At 38.6% G+C, this 18,908-nt stretch overlaps 1 protein-coding gene across 1 annotated transcript in view; it reads left to right on the top strand.

Moving 5' to 3' along the window:
* The window catches only part of FAM184B (family with sequence similarity 184 member B), a 48,968-nt gene that overhangs the window by 4,706 nt on the left and 25,354 nt on the right, over positions 1 to 18,908 (top strand). Inside the window, 1 exon segment of the mRNA XM_030026252.2 lies at positions 16,184 to 16,945. Within this exon segment, the coding sequence (XP_029882112.1) occupies positions 16,184 to 16,945 (762 nt within the window).

The raw sequence follows: 18,908 nt of genomic DNA, 5'->3' as shown, positions 1-18,908 counted from the left end.
CTCTATATTGGGAATTTGGGAGCCTTGTTGTAAGAAGCACGTTTTAAATTGCAGTATTTCTGGTCAAGTAGATTGTTAGTCAAAAAAACAAGCAGTTTGGCAAGAATTTTGTGTATGTATGTTGGATACTGTGAGTCTTAATAGAGGAAGAGAGTGCCAATGCAGGGAAAAGTTAATTGCTGGTAAAACACAATTAAGAACCTTTTTTTCCTTCAGGGGAAAGAAGTGTCAAAGGGGAGCAAGTGTGTTCCTCTTCTAGAAGCAGCAGCATAGGCGGATGTTCTTTAATGACTCTATGTGGAGCAGTTGAAAATTTCACAGACTCTGGCTGCTTATCACCGCCAGTCACCATGAGGTTTATTGCCCCTCAGCTCAGTCAGTAGGGTATAAAATATGAACATTATTAAATAAAGCTTCAGTGGAAAATTAGCCAGATAAGCAAAACCCACTTTCATTAGTTATTTAAGGAAGGATGTCTGACTTTTGAACAGAAGCGTATGAGATACATGCTCGTATTTCGTTCTGTTAGCTTCACTCTATGGGTGGAAATTTACAGAATTAGCAAGTGGCCTGGTACGTGTGTGAGGTCATAGACTGTTTATGCCACTCCAGTGTTTTGCAGCATGGCTGTGTATTAGATCTTTTAACCTTTCCTGGTTTATCTGCCATTTAAAAAAATGGCTGATAGGTTTAGGAATGAAATACGATCAAATGCTAATGGCTTACTCCAGAAGCACCTATCAGCTGAGCAACTGTGACAGAGCATTCCTGTTGTCTACTCGTGTCTCTAGTTGAAATATGTTGCCTTTTTCACATAGTTTAAGCTAAGTTTATTGACCTCATTTACTGTGATGTGTTAACAGTACTCAGTAACCAATGCTTAGAGTGGCTCAGCTGATGTGCAGTTAGTTGTTATGCTACCAGAGCTCTCCTGTGTGCTTGAGGCTTTTTGATCTCGGTTCTCTAGAGAGGTATTCAGTATTCTACAGAAATGAAGCAAAATGGAACAGCGTAAAAACTAGCATCATGCTTTTGGAGCAACAACTTTTTTCCTTTGGGCAAGGAATATAAAAACTGGTTTCCATGTAGGCAAAGAGAAAGAATCTTTTTATAAAGCTGCTTACATTATGTACTAACAAGACTAACAAAGTCAGCTATCAATATCCCCGTGTGCTTTACTTGATGTCTTTGCTTTCATGATTTTTATGTACAATTTTCTATCAAGATTTCAAAGCGAGCATTATTTTTGCCTACTGGCTGACAAAAATGTGCAGACTAAGATTTCTCGAACTTGTCATCACTATATTTTCCTTACAGAACTAAAAGGGAACTCCTGGATCATAAAATTCATGTGCAATCGTGTTGATCAACTAGTCAAAAGCAATATTAAAGCCACTATTTCTGTTAAGAAGTAAGCCAGAATCTTATTATTTGGATGGCTAGAAATTGTCATTGAAATTAATTCAAGGTATAAGAATGACATCTATGTATTGGAATTACCTTCTTACCACACAAATTTGTCACTGACTATACCAAGTTTGCAGAAAATCTGACAGCCTTAGTAATCGACAACTCAAAGCTACTTTATAATGGAAACTATATACTAAATTAAAGTCACTTTTTCAAGGAACTCTAGTTAATGCTTATATACAAAATGTTGTATGTTTCATTACTACGCACATTACAGGCAATAGGTAACAAAATATCTTGTGATCCATTAATTGCACAAAGGAAAATTGCAAGGTTATCGTTTTTTCATATTCTCTCTTTTATTTGTGGATAATGTATAAAAGTACCCTTTTCAGTGACACTATAACTGTACATTTCTCCTAACATTTTCTTTAACCAGTATGTAGATGCCAATATTTTACAGTTCAGAAAATTATACTCAAGTTAGAAGTCAATGCCAACTCAGCTTAAGACATTCTCACTTAAGTATTCTAAAGCTGTGTATTTAGGCTTTTGAGCACTTCAGCATTTTGTATGGTATATGAAATATTTTTTTCCATAAAGTATCCTGTTATCTTTCCCCTGAAGTCCCGACTTCATTAGGTGGAAGAGTGTTTATGTCTCATTAAAACAGCTGTTACACAGAGGTAGAACTATCTCTGTTGCCACCTCTACAGTCCGATCTTACACACAGTAGCTGTCTCACTGGAACAATTCACTTCCTGTTTTTCCTGCCTGTACGCTACAGGCTGTCTTGATGTGGTGCTGAAGACCACTTAACCTGTGCTTTTAGTAGGAACAGATAAGCATGCAAGTTTTCCTTGCTTGTGCTTAAAGCCATCAGGAAGTGTGTGAATGTATTAGTCCAGTACCAAGACTGAGTTAATTTATCCTGCCTCCCAGTGGGGCACCGCAGCTCAGGCTCGGCTGTGCTGGTTCAGACTTAGCATTTTACTTAATGTTTATTCACTTGTCTTCCAAAGGGCTCCGAGGCAGCAGAACACACATACCCCTATTACTGAGGAAGTACTGCCTTTATTTCATAACGAAACTACAAACTGACTTTTCAAGTAGGGATTTTTTTCTTAAGTTAATGAACTCAGTGAAATTAATCTGAAGTAAGATTGTACCTTTTAAATGTAATTGTCATTCAGAACTTTGTATGATTTGGCCTTTAAGCACTTAAACAGTTTTAACTTAAAACAGGTTACTACCAGCGAAGTCTTCTGTTTTAATTCTCTTTGCAAGCTACAGCATTTGGCTGTGACTATGCACTGACAGTTAGAGAGTTATATAAGAGCTACCTTTAGATGTAAATATGAGATTACAGTTGAATATTTTGCTTTTTTCATTCACGAGGAGAGAACTACTAGAATTTGATAACAGGGCTGTTAAGAACTATAGCTGGTACTTTTAAATGTTTTTACAATGCTTAAGTGTTCATAAAAATAATGAATTGTCTCAAAACTACAGGACATTGCACTTGGCAATGCACCTTACAGTCCTTGTCCCCTGATTTTCAAGATAAGGAATCTGTACTGGAGAACAGTATAGCTCCCTGCCCACATGTGCACCCGGATGTGTGAATGCAGCCAGGGTGTGGCCAGGGAGTATAGTCCAGTCGCAGTAGTGCCAAGTGCCTCTTGGTCATCCAGTGTAGTCATTCACGATATAAACCTGATGCTGTCAGAGACCTGTGGGGCTTAAAGCTTTAAATTTTAATGCTTAAAAATTAAAGCATAATTAAAAATTAGCATAAGTATTAATATTTGGACTAGGCCCTTACGATGGAATCATAGAATGGTTTGGGTTGGAAGGGACCTTTAAAGGTCATCTAGTCCAACCCCCCTGCAATGAGCAGGAACATCTTCAACTAGATCAGATTGCTCAGAGACTTGCTCAGTTTATTCAGACCAATTTAAATTTCCCAGACTGTTTCCACTTTTTCTGTCGATAAGTGGTGGTTAAATTTTCTTGGGTTTGTGATCATTGATGCAATCTCAGGAAGTGTCCGGGATATGCTTAATATGCATATGCTTAATAAGAATGTCTTCATGAAATAGGAATGTGAGTAGTGGCTGTATTCAGTCTAGCTCCACTAGGTAAAAATTACATAGGTACATGAGTAATAGTGTAGCATTATGATGTGTGTTATCATGTAGCCCTTTTCCTGGCTCCTGTGATACTACTTTGAAAGGGAGGAGAGAAACTGAAAGAAACATATCTTTTAAAAAACACTGTATGCTGAGGTCCATCTGAGCCAGTAGCTTGTCTCTAATGGTGCCCAGAGAGTTACAGGAATATGGCATGCCTCTAGTGCACTTGTGTATTCTCCCTGCCTCCAGTGATTTGTGCGAGTTTTCCAGAGACTGCCAAAGTATCTTAGTACTTAATAGCCCTGACTGGATTTTTCTTCAATAAATTTGTCCAATCACTTCTTGAATCCATGTGATCTTTTAGTGTTACAGGCTAACAGTTAACAGTGTGACAGGAATTCTGTACTTGGTTGAATATACGATGATATACTTGTGATGGTCTGACAAATTATAGTCAGTGTCTCAAGCATTCATTAAAGAACTTTGGTGGAGAAAACAGCCTCTGTAAAAATGCTGGAGTTTTGTGAACAGGACAATGTGGCTGGAGGAGAGGGCCCCACGGAGGGTGGGACCGAGCTTCTCCAAAGCCACAATTCCTTATCTTAAGTGACCAGGAGAAGGAGCACAGCATATGCGCCTGGAGGAGGAGGCCCCACGGAGGATGGGACTGTGCTTCTATCTTAAGTGGTCATGCCAGCAGAAAAAGAGAGGCAACTCTGCGATGAACCCCCCCCCCCAAAGCTCTCCGACCGATTCCAGAGAACCCCGGGAATGGGACTGCGCATGTCGAGACCATCGACTAACACGCTATAAAAGAAGGGAGAACGAGTTCTCAGCGCGCGCCCTCCAGAACTGGATCTCTACGCTGGCTGGACCAACGCTGGACCCAGGACTGGTGAAACCCTTTCCTTCTCTCTTTCTTTCTTTTCTTTCTCTCTTTCTCTCCCTCCCTCTTTTTCTTCTCTCTTTTCCACAGTCCCTACACCTCATCCTTTTAAACATAAACCGTTGACCAATTCTGAGAACTAGGAGTGGATCTAGCCGCCCCTGGGCTCCTCTTTGAGAAGGAGTCCAGAAAGCAAGGGGTTCTGCTCTGAACCTTGTGACTCAACGGGAGGGCTCTCCTTCTGATAGAGTTTCATGTTCCTTTTTCCATTTCTTTTTCTACACCTCCCTTGTCTTTTCAAACAGTGGCTTAATGGCATGTTGTGAGGTTCATATCAATAAGTTCACATGTACTTGGGCAAGGTTATCTAGGTTGAATAAATGTTGATTGTTGTTTGAACTCCCCTGGTGTTGTTTCACCTTAATTCTGACAAAGGAAATCCACGAACCTGAGTCGCTCCAACTTTGGGACGTGACACTGTCTTCTATTTCTTTTAACCTGCCACCTCCTAGCTGTTTTGTAGTGCATATATTGAAAAAGGTGATGAGTTATCATTTGGTATTTACATTTTCCATTTTACTTTTGACTGTAGGGATGGCACAGATGAGGTTCAGTTTGAGATTAGGATACTTTAATTTAGCGTTCTTCATGTGTACTATATGTCCAAGCTGCCAATGGAATCAGTAGAGCCTAGAGAGTAATTTGGTAGACGAACCATTAGGGACTGAACTCAGCTTCATGAACTATCTAAAACTAGTTTCATTTGGGATTTGAGCATTATCTGCCTAATTCCGGAAAAGCATAGTCACCCTGCAAAGCCTGTGGCATATTTGTCAACTCCTGTGTGGATGTTTCAGGTGCCTATGGCATCTTAAATGGCACCAGATCTCTGAGATGAGGTAGGTGAGTCAGGACCTCAGTGTCTACCTCAGTGAGCAGAATTGCTCTCAGGTCTCCGTCAGCTGTACTAACTGGATCTCTGTTGGTGGACTGTAATGGGAGTTTACACAAATGGCACACCAGTGAACACCTAAATCCCAGTGTTTTAATCTCTAACAAAGTTACCTCATGTTCCGTTATTAGCCGTGTCTCTTTCAGAGTTGGAGAGTCATGCTTTATTGTGTTACTTCTTGCATGGAAGCTTTTATCATGATTGATTATTCTTGTAGCTTTTTAGTATACCTTTTTTCAGTTCAGTTAGACTCTGCTTAAGGGCAGGAGAGAGGGGTGAACCATAACTGCATGCTGTATACAAAGATGTGGGTGAATCATAGACTTACGGTTGTGATATAAAGAGGTTTTTTGATTTGTTCTGCATTTGTTGCTTAGAAGTCCTGTTATCTAGCTGTCTTGACTGCTGTCTTCATTGTATATTTTACAGCTCCAAGATTTCTTTCCTGAGCAATTTCAGATTCTGTCAGTGTGTATGGAAAATTCAGGTTTGCTCCTTTAAAGTACATTATATCACATTTATCTACACTGAACTTTATCTGTCTTTTTACCACTGCGTTTGTGAAGTTGTTCTGCAACTCCTGTACTCAACTATTACTTTTGATATGAATTTATTTTTCAAAATTTTAATACATGTTTTCAGTAGGATAGCTGCTAGTAGTGCTCTAGAGACTCTTCATGATGTCTATTCTGAAAACTGACTGTTTTCTCTGAGTAGAGAATATATTTAGTCATAACAAAATAAGAGTATGAACTGCGTATTATTAGAATAAGAAAACTGCAAGGCAACTGAAATCTCCACAGCCCCTAGAATACTGTGCTTTTCTTTTTTAAAAGTGTATACATAATAAACTGGGAAGAAAAAAGTGACAACCCTTTTGTTAACATAGTAGCGGTAGAGGGTCTGTGAAATGTTCACATGTATTCCCACTATTGAATTTGCTTACAGCAGCAAAGAACTTAAATTTTGGTGCCTGCAGTAGTAGAAACTGGTATTATTAATTCATGGATACCTGAGGGTTTTGATGGTTTCTTTTCTTAGTTAGCAAAGTATGTAGAACATATAAAGAAATATTTTTAAACTTTAAAAATTCTTCTATCAGAATTTCACCTGCAAACTACAGGAGAGTAAGAATTTGATCCAATCTGTATAATGCATTAGTCTGGATTAGGAAGAAACAGGCCTCATTTTATCTGTGGTCATGACAGATCTGAATCAAAGGCAAAACCTGCAATAAACATTGTGTTTTAAATAAATTATAATCTTTGTCTCCACAAAAAGATGTATTTGGTTGGGAAAATCCATTTCACCCTGGGCTGTAATTAAATGAATGATTCTACAGTTTATATTTGTAAGATTTCCAAATTCTACTGCATTTAAAGTAAGGAAGTACTTTGAAAAACAGGAATCAAGTGAGAATTTACTTGATTAATTTGTTTGTTTACTGCATTTATGGTAAAATTGGACAATGTTGCTTTATTATAATCTATATAACAAGATTTTAAAAGATATTTTGGAACAATAAAGTTTCAGATAAATATCTAGAATCATAAAAAAAAAAAACCTAACCCTTTGAAAGCACTGAACATACGTCTGCAATTTTAGACTCCTTAAAGATCTTGAAAAATCTGGGGTGTAATGAAACATTTGCACAAAATTGAGTGTTAATTTGTCAAATGAATTTTGTCGCCACTGTATTTAGATCTGGTTAATGAGGTGCAGTAGTTCATATTTTTGAAGCATAATAGAGATCCAACTTCTGGAGTATAAACCTATCAAGCTCTCCTGTAAGTTTTAGATATGTAACAAAAACCAGACAGCTAAATTATCAGTGAATTACGTGGAAATAAGGCCTTTTTATTCCTTCTATTAACACAGAATTGTTGACTTATGCACTAAAAATTCACCTGGACTACAATGACCTTAAAATGGACAGAGGGCATAGATATAAATGTGGCTTGTGTGGAACAAATCTCCTATTCCTTGCATGTTACCTATCTGAAACAGCTTCATAAGATGGGTTTGAACTCATCCAAGAATGTAAAAACCAAAGACTTATGGGATATTTGAGATCTTAAGAAGTTATGCAAGAATTTCACCAAGACAGAGATTACAAAAGATGAACAGAAAATACTCTGAAATCAAACAATTTGACCTTTCTGCTTGTCCACATGTGTGTGTTGATTTACTTTATCAATGAATAAGCATAATCTTTTAAAGTGTTTTCATGTAGTTCTGTGGGTTTTAATAGACAGAAATTTACCTAATTTAACTTCTACTGAAAAATAATGTGATCCTCTCTGACAGCATTTGAATACAGCTTAACCTGATAAATATGCTCAGGATGAATCTGATTCACCTCAGGGAGAACAAAGAAATAGAAATGTATTTCATGTAAATGTCATGCTGACTGATTCTATTTATTCTAGTTTTTAATTGCATACAAAATCTACAAAAAATAATAGTGCTTTTGATATTTAAGTTTTGCAAAATTATTTCAAAGTTATGTAGAAAAGAGTTTCGGCAGATAAGATACAACATGAATCAGGAACCGTAAACAAAAGGTTTATAACATCATATTGTAAGGAGGCAGATGCTACAAAGTTCTGGGTTAGAGCTTGCAGTATTTCACATATTAAGTAATGATCTGGAAGTAAAAATAAAAACCATATTAAAATTAACAGGTGATACTAACTCAAAGAGAATCATAAATACCTAAACAAGATAGAAATAAAAAAGAAATATAGATGGAAGACAAAATAAACTGCATTCAGTTTGGGGAAAAAAGCTTCTTTTTCCAAAACCCTGCATCAAAGCAGATAGGCATGATATCTCTATGCCAAATATCTGTTTTGGTTTGTAAAGTGTTGCTAAACCAACACTAAGTGGGCATACAAAAATGAAGACAGTATTAAGTGAGACATTAGTGCAGGATGGAGAGAAACGCCAGAGAACAAAGAAACAGGAAAATTAATCCGTTTCAGCCTCTGAGAATTAAAACTTGTCTCTTCCCTCTGTATGTGACTCTGTCTCAGCTCTATAGAAGAAGGAAGAGCTGGGAAGTTGGGTGTGCAGAAGAAACAATAACAAAACAACCAAACACCTGAAGCAATTCACTTCTATCACGTGATTTAGGCACTTTTATTGGAAAAGGAAACATTGTCCTTTGGAGGCACCTGTCTTTCTCCATTGACTAACCGAGATTAGATGTGTAATGATGAAATGGATGGTGTTAGGTGAGATGAATCCCATCCCTTGTATGCAGGAAACATCCTTCTGAGAATGAAACACGTAAGGTTTTTCTCATCGTTTCCTTGCAGTAATTACTAGTGGCCTCCTCTGACCTCTTGCTGTGGTAGCTGTGTTTCAGAACAACCAGTTTCTTGCAAAATTTCCGTGTCAGAACTGGAGGAATCTTTAATATTTCCATGACTGTCCAGGAAGACCTGTTTCTTGAGATGCTGAGGAGGCACAGCTTATAACCAGAGTCATAGCAGGTGGATTTGTGACCAGTGTGAAGAGAAGGGATTAGAGTTGAGTAGATTTTATAGAACAGTTCCAGAAGAAATTTCAGTAATAAACTGCGTGTGAGTTTCCCAGCAGAGGAGTCTCTGTGTAGAATTAACTTTTATGGTTCTATAGTATATTTTTGCTTTGCTGAAATTGTTGGGATGTGGTATTGGTGCCTTTTTTAGCACCTGCTTGGCTTGTGGAAACATTCTTGCAATATAGTTTTACTTTCCGAATTCTTAGGTTGCCTGACAATTATTCTGCTTAGCTTATTAGAAACTGTAAAATAAAAATGAGGGACAGCTGGATGTCTCTTTCATAAAATTTAGGCCAGGGCTAATTTTATGTTCGATTGCACTTGAGAGATCAAGTGCAATACACAGGCCACTAAACTAAGGTTTTCTATGTTCAGTATTGCACCGCACTAGGCAGAAAAATAAAAAAGTAAAAAATGGGAATGAATAAATGTGCCTGTGGGATTTCTTGTATAAAATTTAAACTAAAAGTGGAAAAAACCCACAGGGAGTGGCAGAAAGAGGCAAAAAACATGCCAAAAGAGATTAGAAACCTGTATACATTTTATGCTTATAGTTTCCTGATACATTTTAGTATCTCAATGTATTTTTGGACTGACTGTAATACATGGTATATGTAGGAAAAAGGGCAATATGTCAATATGTTCACATTTTAAGAATTTAAGATCAACTTCCTCTCTTCTAGTGTGAATCTCTAGATAAGGAAAACCACAAATACTATGGATACTGTGGGACATTCAGGAGGGTGAGACATTGCATAGTGAGTTTCTGCCCAAGAGACATCAGATCACCTAAACACAAGCAGATTTCATTAAGAGCTATTGGCTACCTCTGTGCTGTGCACCGCCCACCCCGTGGGATCTGAAAGACTTTAGTAACACGGTGGGAGCAACGGATGAAAGAATTTAGAGTGACCCTGCACTAGAAGAGAATCTCCTGAAGCAAAATCCTTTTTTAGTACAGTAATTAGGATTAATTCTGGTGCAGGACACAAGCAATGCAGCACTTCTGAAGCCAGCTGTGGAAAACAGCTTGGGTTGTTGTGGCCAACACAGGTGAGAGCTGATGGAGCTTTCTGAACTTGAGCTAAGGCTATCTCAAGTGAGTTGCATGCATTTGCAGCGTGATGCTGGGACATCTCATGTGTCTTTTCATAGAACTTGCATCCTCAAAGCTCATTAGTTTCTGGTTATATTTTCCAGAGCTAAAAGCAGACATACTGTTTTCAGTGAGAGGCTGGCACTGTGAGCTCTGTTTTTAGCTCTGACTGTGAGCTTCTGAACGCCATTGAATGTAAGTTGGCCCTGAACTCTGCCTCTCTGACTTTGTTAATTTGTTATCAATGCCTGCTATGCATGGATAGATAGAAGTTTGAGGGTTGGGAAATTTTGGAAAAATATTTTTAGTAACTTGCTGACAATGAAAAGGCTTGAAATAATGTATTTTTATTGTTTTGTAAGTGACAGTCAACACTCTGTTGGTCTGTGTTGATTCAAGGTCATTTTAATGCACTGTCACAGTGATTGGATAAATGATCCATGAACTGTATATATTTCTTATAAAAAGAAATGTACTTTATAGCATTTTTCTAATGTATGGATGGTAGTAGGCTGTGTAATCTGAAAGCTCACAAAAGAAACTTTTGGTATTTCTCCCCACAACTCCACCTTTTGAAAACAAAGTTATTTCAGCTGGAGCTGAGCTTTCATTTCAGAGGGTAATAAATTACTTTAGCTTGTGATTTTGCAAGGTGCTGAAGGCTCACCTGGAAGACTAAAAAATCATAAGGCAAATTGAAAAAAACAAACCTTTTCCTTGTGATTTTAAAGATATTTTTGTAACTTTAGGTTCTGAAACACTTCTGGATGTTTGGAGTGCCAATTTTTTAAGGCTCCTCTCATATGAACACATAAATGGGTAATGTTATCAACAGTTGGTGCAACTAGTTGGATGCATAAAATTATTCTTGTGCTTTCAGGAAGCCACAGAGGACACAAGGAGAGATAGAGGCTTAGTTCATGAGGTCCCTGATCATATGTTACAGCAGTATCATTCAGCTGAAATCAGCATAGGTGTAAAATTGGATCAGCACTGTAGCTAATCATAACCTAGGCCTGTACCTTAATTAAAAGACATTCTTCCTTATGCAGTGTTAGATAGAACAAAAGATACTTCTTAGAGTATTAATTAATAAATTACGGGAGTTGGTTTTAATTTCTAATATGTATAGTTACAGTGACAGAGGAGGCTAAGGGATACAGAGCCATTTCTTTCAATAACTGAACTTACTTTTAATAATTTCTCTGTCCTTTGCTTTAAAAGAGACCCTTTCAAGGCCGACATGTTTAGATACCCCACTCTGCTCTGGTCTGCTTGGGAAGGAGACAAGACAGCATTCATAGAAACAAATTCACCAGCTCATGAAGATAAGATACTACCACTACTAGTGAAAAGGAGAGGATGCAGTCACCCGGCCTCAGTGAGTCTCTAGCCAGCTAATGAGCACTCGAAACTTGTCTCCTTCCCTGCTTTGTTTAGGGTGCTGCTAGGATTACCCTGTTTGGCATATCCCCCCCCCCCCCCCCCCCCCCGCCGCCCCCGGGCCTTTTCTCATTCTTGTGTTTCTTTTTTTTTTCTTTTAGCCCTTTCTCTGTCAGGAGGGCTTTGTGCCCACTAGCTTGGGCCTGAAGGAAGAGCACTTATGATCTTTTGCCTTTGATTCTTCTTATTGTAGTCACTCCTCACCTTCCATACCAAACTCTCTCACTTCCTAATTCAGCTAGTAAGCAACCTGCTAGAACCATTGTTTTCATTATGATAGGTTCCTACAAGAGTATTGTTTAACACTGTAGGAAGATAGAAGAGTCTTTTTTGGTTTGAATGCTTTAGCTATGTCTTCACCGATGAAGTGCAGTTGAATGTTTTCTTTTTTGTTATTTTACAACACCATAAAGAAAAGGAGAAGGGAAATGCCATTTAGATTTACAGCATTTGGAGGATAAAATAAGACTAGTAAGATGCACTCATATTCACTGCACTGTTAATGTTCCAGTGTATGTGTGTAATAGTGTTTTTACCAACCTGTCATACACCTCTCAGTTGCTGTAAAATCAGTACAATGTTTCCCAATACATTCAGTTTTGGAGAACTCTAAGGAGGCAGTAGCCATTGGTATTATGCTAGTAACTCAAGAGTAATCTAGCGCTCTTTTAATTTGAAAGTAATTGTCTATATTGCCAAACTGATCCGTTTTAGAGCTGCTTTAAAAAGCTGTTTATCAGCACAATTGTAAAGAGGTTTATACCACATTAGCCAGCAGTGTGTACACCCACAAAGTACAGATGCTGAAATAATTTTTCAGTATTTTTTCTTCCAGCACATAAAGTCCCAGATTCATCTCGCATAACTCCAGTCTCTTAAATGAGGTATCTGGAATGGGAATATAGTAGTTATATTTGGTAGGGAGTGAAAAGCATGTGTGAGGGACTTAAATTTCATAAAGTACAGAGCAGCAGCCCTCTAAAAATTAAATCTCTTAAGAAGGTTAAGATAGTGAGGAATCAGTTTCAGCACTCAAGCTTGAAGATTAAATTTAAGGGCATGCATTTTCAAGTCAAAATTCTTCATTGTGGTTCTAGCCACTATTGAACAGAAGTGTAGGAATAGTAGAGCAGGGAGGCCAGTTTCTTCCATTCTTTTAGATAACTCACTTAAGATGTTGGTGATGGTCTAATGGTCAGTGGAATCTGGGAAATCTCTATGATGAAGTCACACTTTCAAGGAACCCAAATTCCACCGTTAGCCTTAACACACATAATATGAGACAGGCAGGGCTGATTTACTAGATAACCTTAATCATTAAGAGTGGAAGTCTTGGAGTCAGAAAGGCTGGATGTTCATGTTTTGCTGGTGGAATGAAACGCAGAAATGCAATCATCAACATCTGACCTAGTTAATTGAAGAATTGCCCAAACTAATTACTGGTCATTCTAAACCCATGGGCAAAATTAACCTTCTCCTTGTAGTTTTTATCTCTTGTTAAGGAAGAAGCCGCTCCCGAGCATCCACACACCAATCAAGGAGTCGCGCACGCACCATCTGAGACTTTAACTGCTAGGACTGGAGTCCCTTCACAACGGGTGACTCCAGTGAGCCGATGGGTGCCCCTTTCAACTCCTCGCACACACGCTAACCCTCGGGTGCTTCTTGTTCCCTCAGGCTTGACCCTAGGTTCCCCAAAGCAGAATCTCTAATCAAGGCCTTCAAAATAAAAAGCATTATTTACTCTATCTATGGTGCACAAATTCAGACAGCTGAAGCTGGGTGCCTCTACAGAGGGACCCAAATACTAAAACCCCTGGGCAGTTGTACCCTTACAGTCTAAGTTCCTGCCCCTCACACCATTGTCTAGTCCAACAGTAATATTTGGGTCTGGGATCTTCTTCTCTCTCATTGGGTCCTTTTTCTCATCTCTAGGAAGGTTCTTTTTCCTGTTTTTTAGGCTGCTGGTTACTCTGTCTCCTTTTCCTGACTCAAAGTGGCTCTGGGGCTTTGCGAATAGCTCAATGTTAAGGAAAAGTATTAAGCATGCTATGAGTTCTGCTTTATCATGAACGACTACTTTTAAGCAGCTAAACAAAGTCCTTAAAAACCCTCCAAAACATATTAACAGCCTCTATATTTTATATGCATTCCTGTTCTATTATAGCCTAACAATTTTATCCAGTATTGCCACGCACTATTTTGTCTCGTTCGAGTGTGGTCCGCATGCTTACGTAGTTCAGCTTTGCTACGTTCCATGGCAGTCTGTCTCCTGAACAGTTAAGAAAGGTTTATAGAATTATTTTAGTTAGTGGGGAGAAGGAACTGCTTGGTATCCTGTAACTATTTCTGTTTCAAAGGAAAAATGGTTAAAAATAATGGAGAAGAATTAACAGTATGTAATCTAAGGCCCAACGTCCTGAGTTCAGCTGTGATAGAGTTAATTTTCACAAGAAGCTGGGAAGGGACACAGCCAGGATAGCTGACCCAAACTAGCCAAGAGGGTATTTCATACCATATGATATCATGCTCAGTATATAAGCTGGGGGAGCTGGCTGGGAGCAGGAGGGATCATGGCTCGGGAATGGGCTGGGCATTGGTTCCAGGTGGTGAGCAATTGCATTGTGCATCACTCACTTTGTATACTCTTTTATTAGTATTATTGCTATTATTATTTCTTCTCTCTTTATGTTGTCCTATTAAACTGTCCTCATCTCAACCCACGAGTTTTTTACCTTTTTCTTCCAACTCTCCTCCCCATCCCACCAGGGTGAGGGGAGGAGAGAGCAAGCGGCTTTGTGGTACTTAGTTCCTGGCTGGGCCTAAACCATGACACTCCGAAATATACTATCTAAATGTAGGCAATGACATCTTGTCTGCTCGTCTTCTAGAATATGATGCTGTTACTCTCTGTTGTCACATATTTATCCAGAAATGTATCCAGACCATGTTTTGCATTTGTGACTTTTTAAGATTTCTGTAATTAATTCATTACTGCCAGGGAGGAAGTTGACTACACGCAGGATGTATTTGTGTGTTTGCTTTCATTTATGGATGACTGAAATTTAATATGTTATTCATATACAGATAGCACAAAAATGGTTAGACTTAGCTAAGCAAATTCAGTAATTCTGGAGAAATCCTCAGGGCTTATACAACACAGACTACAGACTTGTGACCCTTACTGTGGTCAAGATGCCTGTTGTCTCTCAATTGAGGCTTTCCCTGAGGAAATATAGAAGATTACAAGGCCAAAATTCTAGTATAATTAAAGAATTAGTTGTGACCTTGCTTCTGTATTTATTTATGTACTTAAGACTATTATTTTCTCAAACATTGTCTAGGAATCTTTTGATTAACCTCTATGGGCTCAGGCCAGACTGAAAGTATCTGTCATAACTTAAAAATTCTAAACCTAGTTTGGTAGAGCAATAAGTTCTCTCTAAAAAAAACCCCAACCAACCAAACAAGTGGAAAACCTCCACACATATGTTAATACCTAATGTGTTGTTCCCCTTGAGTTACGTAACTATGCCCAGTGAAAACTGGATTAGGCCCCACGTGTTCTAATGGGGGCCCGAAAAGACAAGCATGTGTCTTTTCAAGGCAGTTACTATATTTTGCAATTATATATAACTGTCTTGTAAGCTTAACATGCACATTTACCAGTTTTGTCTCTGACTCTTCATTTCAGTCTACTGAGGGCTTCTAATAGCATTTTCTTTTCAAAACAATAGTAGCATGCTTGTAAACAGCTTCTGTGAGAGGTCTTTGGTGTTTGTCATGGGTAACGGACGGAGCTTGCTTGGGGTCATAATTTGTTTTATAATCGTGAGAATTATTATTCTGCATTTTGTAGAAGATAATAAAACATCAAAGGGTTTAAATCAATTGTTTGAAAAAATTGCTTATTGTCATCAGAGGCTCACTCCAATCTGCTAAAACCTGCTTTCTGAGACTTATAGCTGTTACTTCAGCTGTTACTGAAGCAAGGCAAAAAACCTCATTGCCTGAACACTTCTCAGAATCAAGCCAGAAGGTTCTTGCAGTTGAGTAATACCTATCTTGAAATGCTGACCAAGTTAACTTGCCAGGTATATGGCTTCTAGAAGTACATCTTCAGTGGTGGTTTAGTTTGAGTCAAGAGTGCAAAATTTAATCTTCCTCACAAACTTTACTTTCATTTACATCACAGAGTGATTTTTGGTCCACATGAACTGGATGTCAGGACTTCAGGTTTCACTCTACAGATCTGCTGCTACTGGTCCCCAGCACTTGCTAACGCTAAAGGCAACATGGCAGGTAGTCCTCCTTCACTGAAGGCTAGGTGAACTGGACTACAAATACGGAGTCAGTTAGCTAGAGAAGGGGCCCTATTTCATTCCTTGTATCTGAGATCAAACTGGGGGCATGAAGTGACAACTTGCCAGGAATAAAAAAGGAAATTTCTGACAAAAAGTGAAAAAAAAAAAAAAAAAAAAAAAAGTCGTTTCTCACAGTATTGTCTTCCTTCCCTATAAGGTTTTGCAGTTTATAATTATTCCTTCTTTTCCTAGTGAAAAAACCACCACCACAAAGAAACAACAATAAAAAAAGATTAAACTGTAGCAGTAATTCTCTTTTAGCATTTAACACCTTGATAAATGCAGTAACTGAATTCATGACTACCATTTACCAGATACTTACATTTCCTATTATTTTTCTTATTCTATAGGTGATATATGCCCTGAACACTAAGAATGATGAATATGAGGCTAGTATACAGGCTCTGAGAGAAGCTCATGAAGAAGAAATTCAGCACATTCTTGCTGAGACAAGGGAAACGATTCTCCAGTGTAAAAGCAGAGTTGAAGAAGAACAATTGCTGAGGAAACGTGTTCAGGCCCTTGAAATTGCAGTAGAACAACACAAGAGACTAACGGAAGAAGCCTTGGCAGAGTTAACATTGTGCAAGAAGCAGGTAGAAGAGAGGGAGCCGAGAACAGAAGCAAAACAAGCACAGACAGTCCTATCTACAGACAGGGTAGATACCAATTCAGTCTTTGAAAACAAGCTTCTAAATTTACATCAGGAGTCTGATGGACTGCTAAATGAATGCAAAGCATCTAGGAGAGCAAATTTAGATAAGAAAGTAATTTTAGTTGAAAAATACAGTGTGGAAGGTCAAGCTCTAATAAATGAGATGGAAAACCTGAAGAGTGAGAACCAGAGAGCAACTGAAGAATATACTCAGAAAACAAGCAAACTGCAAGCCTCTTATAAGAGAGAAAAAGAGGATTTGAAAAATGCTATGCAGCAATCTGTGGTAGAAGCAAAGAATAGTCAGCAAAGAGAAATGGAGCAAAGGAAGAGCTCAGAGGCTGAGGAGGGTTTTTTGCTGCAGCAGGTAAAGAAGCTGGAGGCAGACCTGGAGGAGAAAAGCCAGAAGATAAATGAGAGGAAGAAGTATTCCCAGAAGCTGAAGGACAGAATACAGGTAGAGTATGAGACCGTGATCCCTATCTCTGCCTATAAAAGAGCAAATGATCAACTCTTCTAAATTCAGGGGAGGAGGGGTCTTTCAAATACCATATTGAGTCAAATGCTTTGTAAGCACTAAGGCAGTTTTAGAGGCTTAGAAGAGAAATAGGAGGGATATAGGGATATAGTGCTGAGAGTTTTAAAGAAAGTGTTAAGATGATTAGTAACTCATTAGGAGAACTCTTTGAACACTAGACTTTGTATTCCCTAAGGAAGGAGTGAGGTAAAATTTGTTGACTGAACAGAGCTTTACCTTTCCTGCCCAGAAATGTGAAGAGAACAGCAAGCAGGCACTAATGTTAGCAATGAGTATTTACAGAGTACATTCTCCTTTTCCCTTGTGGTTGCCAACAGCTCAGTACATGGCTGTGAACAGGATTAGATAAGAGACCTGACCTGGCAGGTTAGGAATCAAGTGCTTTGTATTGTATGACTCTTGCAACAGTGGCTGGTACCAAGTGACATTTAATAAGGTGTCCTTTACACCTGTGAAGTTTTATGTGCTGAGCCATGAGACTTTCACCATTAGTTCTTACCTCACACTTTGCCTGTTGTCGTGGTTTAAACCCAATAACACCCGTCTACCCTAGCTGGTATCTATCTCATATGTTTGCAGCACAGCTCTGCAGCCCCTTTCTGCTTAATTGCCTCATGTGTTAGATGCAGTTTCAGAGGTTGGCACATCATGGGCAATCTGCCAATCAGCTGCATTTGGTACATAGGGTCAGGGTTTGGGAGAGACACTGATGAACTGCGCTGAAGCTGAAGAACCTAGCCACGCTCTGTGCTCAGCAGTTCCGCTTCCTTCTAATACGACTGGTCCTTCCCATCACATAAACTCACCTAGCAGACCTCTCCCCAGCCCTGACAGCAATCTTGCATATTAGATAAGAAAACTCCTTGAAGGTCTAGACTTAGAGTATTTCAGAATAACAATAATTGTTTCCTGATAGGAAAGAAGATTTACCTCCTTCAGAGTCAGAGAACCCCAGAATCCTGTAGAGAGCAGGGTCACCCCAGTCAACTGTGTTCCTCCAAGACAACTGTGACCCTTCTCACCATCTGCCCTCACATCTTGCCTGTCGGTATCATTTTGCTGATGGTGCAGAGTTATGGGCCTCTTCTTTGACGATGTTCTTTGAGGGAGTTCAGCCTTCAGTACAGTCACTGCCTTTTTGTTTCACAAGATCAGAGCATGAATTGAACACACCTTCCCCAACATGATTCAGACTCCATTCTCTCAGTGTGTAAATCTGTAGCAGAACAACCTGTATCTTCTGCAGAAAAGTGGAGAGGATAGAATGAATGGCAGAGATGCAGATAAGCCATTTTTTAAAATTGAGTCAGGGAAATCCATAATATCTGTTGCAATAGGGAAAAGTGTCCTGGCTCTGTAGAAGTTCAAAGCGATAGAGGGGAAGAGGGAAAGTAAGATCCTGATTTCTTGTGGGTATGTGAAGTAACATTCAGGAGAAATGAAGGATGGAGACATGAAAATTTATGCATGTGGTTTACTGTTTTGATTTATCCTATAAGAAATGCAGTCATTTAGGAATACATAATGTAAAATTTGATAGGAACTGGAATTAAGAAGGTGGTATCATTAGCAATTTAATTTCTAAATTCATTATCAGCTGGATAAAACTGAAATATTTTCTGAGGGACATACACTCAACTTGTACATTTCAGATCCTCTAAGTCTATGGAATAAGGGTGATTTACATACCACCAGCACATATTGTCTTGAATCTTTAAAGAGATGGCCTCAGACTAGGATAAATCTGGAAGAAGGAAAATAGACACAATGTTTTTTTCTGTTTCTTTCCAGTTTAAATAAAAAAGTAGAAGTTTCTCCTTTCTAAATTGGCTATTCCTGATGCCACCATTAAATACTACATTTTTTTCAGAATCCTGTGGAC

This window comes from Aquila chrysaetos, chromosome 1 (genome assembly GCF_900496995.4).
Source record: "Aquila chrysaetos chrysaetos chromosome 1, bAquChr1.4, whole genome shotgun sequence".
Taxonomy (NCBI): domain Eukaryota; kingdom Metazoa; phylum Chordata; class Aves; order Accipitriformes; family Accipitridae; genus Aquila; species Aquila chrysaetos.
Note: the sequence above shows the minus strand (reverse complement) of the source record. Positions and strands in the feature narration are given on the sequence as shown.